The 4,309-nt window shown below is 66.2% G+C and overlaps 1 protein-coding gene across 1 annotated transcript; it reads right to left on the bottom strand.

The window, feature by feature from the left end:
- Nucleotides 1–2,956: 2,956 nt before the first annotated feature.
- Nucleotides 2,957–3,457, bottom strand: TRNP1 (TMF1 regulated nuclear protein 1; the record flags this gene model as incomplete). The annotated part of the gene is made up of 1 exon (XM_082329901.1): nt 2,957–3,457. The coding sequence occupies one exon, from the start codon at nt 3,455–3,457 to the stop codon at nt 2,957–2,959; it is 501 nt and encodes a 166-aa protein (XP_082186027.1).
- Nucleotides 3,458–4,309: the final 852 nt, after the last annotated feature.

Genomic DNA, 4,309 nt, shown 5'->3' with positions numbered 1-4,309 from the left:
TACTGTGGGAACACAAAGTGCAACAAGAGAGTAACCTTACCGAGACTGAAGGGTGGGGAGCAACTGTTGCATCGAAGGAGTGTGAATGATTTTGGTCTTACTGGTTTAATGGAGTTGGGTTTTTTTAAGGTCTTTCCTGCAATTCCTTTAAGTAGGTTCTGCTCTAATCAGGTCAAAAGCTGATTTGCAAATAATCACCAGGGAGGGAAAAAAATTGAGGGATTTAAGCCCAAGCTGTGCATTTCATACTATTAATTGAAAGCCTGGGAGAGATAATGTGTCTCTTTCCCGGCTGAGACCTGTAAGCCGCTCTTAGCAGCGAACTCCCCACCCGGCTTGGGGAATCACCTCCTGGTTGGGATTATGGCTCTGCATGCATGGGAAAACCTCCAGCGGGCAGCGATTTAGGGAAAGGGCAGAAATTAGGGAGCATCGAGGAGATACACGGTGTCAGAGCATCTGCGAGCTCCACGCAGGGCAGCACAAAACCAAAAAGAATTGTCTGAGAACAGGGATCAATAGGAGAAAGACACATCCCCCCAGCACATGACTGCAAAGTCATGCTGGTAGCTCAAGTATTTCTCTGCCACCCATTTTCTGCACGCATTCATGTGCAAGTTGTACCTTATTTGTGACCTTATACAAATTCTTCAGGACAGACTATGTCCGCGTGTGTGTGTATATATATGTATGGCCATCTGTGGTGCCTGGCAGAGACCCCGGGCGCTCGCAGTGGCACTCTGCTGCCCGCAGCTCCTAACGCATTTTCCCTGTCCCCATGTGCCCAGAGGAAGGAAGAGGTCAATAATCAGAGAAATCCACCCTGGTATTAATTACAGGCCATTACTGGGGCTTATTTGCTAATCCGCATCCTAATCACCCTCTCGGTTATATTTCAGCCAGCACCTAAGGACACCACGTGTAATGAGTAAAATATATCAAAGTTTACTTCTGCTCGTGCCCTGGCTGCGGAGCACAGGCAGCACGGCACGGGCAGCACCGTGCAGGCAGCACCGTGCAGGCAGGAGTCCGGCAGCAGCACCAGCCGGCGCAGAGGCGAGAAGCGAGGATTACACAACAGACCTGCTGTCTCACACCAAGGTAGTCGCGGCACATTCATGAGTCAGTGAAACCCCCCCCACCCCAGCCCAAATCAAGTGTGGTTTTTTAATTAAAAAAAAAAAAAAATTAAGGGGAGCGAGTTATGGTTTTTCAGCAGGAGGGAGGGATTCATGCAGCCTCCGGGGAAAGCCACTGCGAAAGCTTGGCGCAGCAAAGCGAGACCCCGTGTCGGTGGCTCGGCCAAGAGATGCCGTTAGCCCAGGGATGGCGAACGCTGCGGCCACGGCGGCGAAGGAGCAGGCTTGCAGAGGGCTTTGCTGGCTGAACCGCTGTAGTTCCTGGCGGAGAAGGGATGATGCTGTCAGGTCCGAGCCCTCCGTCCTGAGGCCGGCTCAGGGCTGGTGGGGCAGAGATGGGGACAGCGATGGGGACAGCGATGCCAGGGCCCTGCGCAAGCCTTTTGCCTGGAGTGGGGTGCTTCATCCGGAGCCCACCTCCACCTCCTCGTGCCCTCTCGCCCCTCTGGAGCCTGCAGTGACGGGCTCTGCTGCAGGGTGACATTGGGGGTGCCCAAGGACTCTTGCTGGAGGCATGGGGAGGTGACACCCGCTAGGTCAGTCATCAAAGCAGTCCCAAAAATCCAGCGTGGTGGGAGGCAAACGGTGCCGGTGCCATCATGAGGAGCAGTCCTCTTCTGCTCTCTGCCCCCGTGGGGGTGCACAGTCCAGAGTCCGGGGATGGTGGAAGTGGGGCGACCCTGAGCCCGCTCGATTCCCCCACTGAGGCTTGCACGGGGGCATGTGAGGGCTGCACCCGAGCCCCAGCGTGAGGCATGGTCCCACCAGCATCCTGCTGGCCCAGGGTCTCGGGGACCCCTCCTGGGGTGCAGCGGGGCTCGTATAGGGAAGGGGCCCTGCCCCAGAGTGGCTGCCCCGAGCCTGCTGCCTCTGGGGGGAGGCAACCCCAGACTGGGGGTGCTGACAGCAGATTGCCCTACGAACACCCCCAGACCTGGCAAGATCCTCCAGGGACCCGAGACTCTGCAGGGTCTCCCAATGCCATGGGGGTTCCCAGACCCTGCTGGGTCCCCCAGCCTCACTGCCCCCCCAATCTGCCAGCTCACTGCACACCCCCGGACCCCTGACCCTGCAGGGTCCTTCAAGCACCCCAAACCCCCAGGGTCCCCCAGGGACCCCCCCACCCAGACTCCTCAGGGCACCCCAAGGTCCCCAGACCCTGCTGGGTCCCCTGGAATGCCCCAATCCCACAGGGTTCCTTAGGGAACCCCAAACACCCCAGACCCCACCAGGTCTCCCCCCATCAGACCCCTCAGGCCACTGTCAAGGTCCCCAGACCCTGCTGGGTCCCCCAGACCCCCCCATGCCCTGCAAGATCCCCCTGGGACCCCCAAACCCTCCTGACCTGCCGGGTCCCAGCCCATCAGATTCCTCCGGCCACCCCCAAGGTCCCCAGACCCTGCTGGGTCCCCCCACCCGGTAAGGTCCCCCAGGCCCCCCCCACCCTGCAGGATCCCCTCGGAACCCCCAAACCCTCCCGACGCAGAGGGTCCTGACCCATCAGGCTGCCCAGGGCCTGCTCAAGGACCCCAGACCCCGCTGGGCCCCCCAGGCCCCCCCCACCCAGCAAGGTCCCCCCCCACAACCCCCAAACCCACAGGGACCCCTGGAGACCCCCAAGCCCTCCTGACCTGCCGGGCCGCAGCCCATCAGGCTCCCCAGGACCCCTGCGTGGGACCCCCGGCCCCGCCGAGTCCCCCCCACCCGTCAGGCTCCCCGGACCCCTGCGTGGGACCCCCGGCCCCGCCGAGTCCCCCCCACCCGTCAGGCTCCCCGGACCCCCGCCAGGTCCCGCGCCCCCCCGCCCCCGGGCCGCCCTAGGCGGGGCTGCGGGGCGCGGCGGGCAGGCGGCGGGCAGCGGCGGCGGGCGCGGCGGGGCCGCGGGGGCGGGCGGGGGCCCAGGGCACGCAGCTGCGGAGCGCCCGGGCGGCGGCCAGGAGGGCGGCGGGGCGGGGCCGGGGCCGGCGGCGGAGCCCCTTCTGCAGCCGCTGGCTCTGCGCCGCCAGCGCCAGCTGCGCCTGGGCCACGCCGGCGCCCAGGCGGCCCAGGGCCTCGGCTCGGGCGGCCAGGCGGAGCTCGGCGTGCCGCAGGGCGCAGTGAACCTGCCGGACCCGGCCCTCCAGCTCCGCCGCCGCCCGACGGCGACCCTCCGCCGCCACCAGCCGCCGCCGCGCCGCCGCCAGCTCCACCGACCCCGGGCTGCCGCCGCCGCCGCCGCCGCCGCTGCTCTCGGTGCCGCCGCCGCCGGTACCGCCGCGATCCGGGCGCTGCTCGCCGCCCGCAGCCGGGCCCGCATCCGCCGCTGCCGCCGCCGCCATGGGAACGGGAAGGGGAACGGGAGCGGGGCAGCGCCGCGGCGGGGATATATAGCCGGGGGCGGCGCCGGCTCCCCGCGGCTCGGCCCCGCCGGGGGCGGCACCGGCACCGGCTCCGGCTCCGCACCGGCACGGGGGGGCGACCCGGCACGGTGCAGCCCCGGCGGGGGATGCTCGGGCTCGGTATGGCGCGGTACGGCCCCGGGCTCGGTACCGGCGCCGGGCTTGGTACAGCTCGGTGCGGCACCCGTACCGGCACCGACGCGGCCCCGGGCTCGGTACGACTCGGTACAGCACCGGCCCCGGGCTCGGTATGGTCTGGTACGGTACGGCATGGCTCCGGTATCGGCACCGGCACGGCCTCGGTATGGTCCGGTGCGGCACCGGGCTGGGTGTGGCTCGGTATGGCACTGGTATCAGCACCGAGACCGGTCCGGACTCAGTACCAGCACCGGGCTTGGTACAGCTCGGCGTGGTACCGACACGGCCCCAGCCTCGTGGCCTGGTACGGCACTGGCCCGGTGGCATTACCGGTTCGTGCGGCTGGAAAACTGCCCTCCCTGGGGGGACACTGGGAAATGTGGAGCTGGGATGGGGGGGGTCACTGGGAAAGGCTGGACTGGGAGGGGGTTACTGGGAAGGGTTACTGGAGGGGTTATTGGGAAAGGCTTAGGCTGGGAAGGGATACTGGAGAGGCTGGCTTCATGGCTGCAGCCCCTGGGAGAAGCAGCTTAAGCAGCCCCTGCTGCTGGCTGGGGGGTGCTGGTGCCCCTGCCGCCAGCCCGGGGCAGGGAAAGGGGCAGGGGCAGCCCCTGTTCCCCCCCGGGGCTGGGGTGTCCCAGCCTTGGGGTGCAG

This window comes from Platalea leucorodia (genome assembly GCF_965183815.1).
Source record: "Platalea leucorodia genome assembly, chromosome: 18".
In the NCBI taxonomy this organism is placed as follows: domain Eukaryota; kingdom Metazoa; phylum Chordata; class Aves; order Pelecaniformes; family Threskiornithidae; genus Platalea; species Platalea leucorodia.
This window is presented reverse-complemented; position numbering and strand designations above follow the sequence as displayed.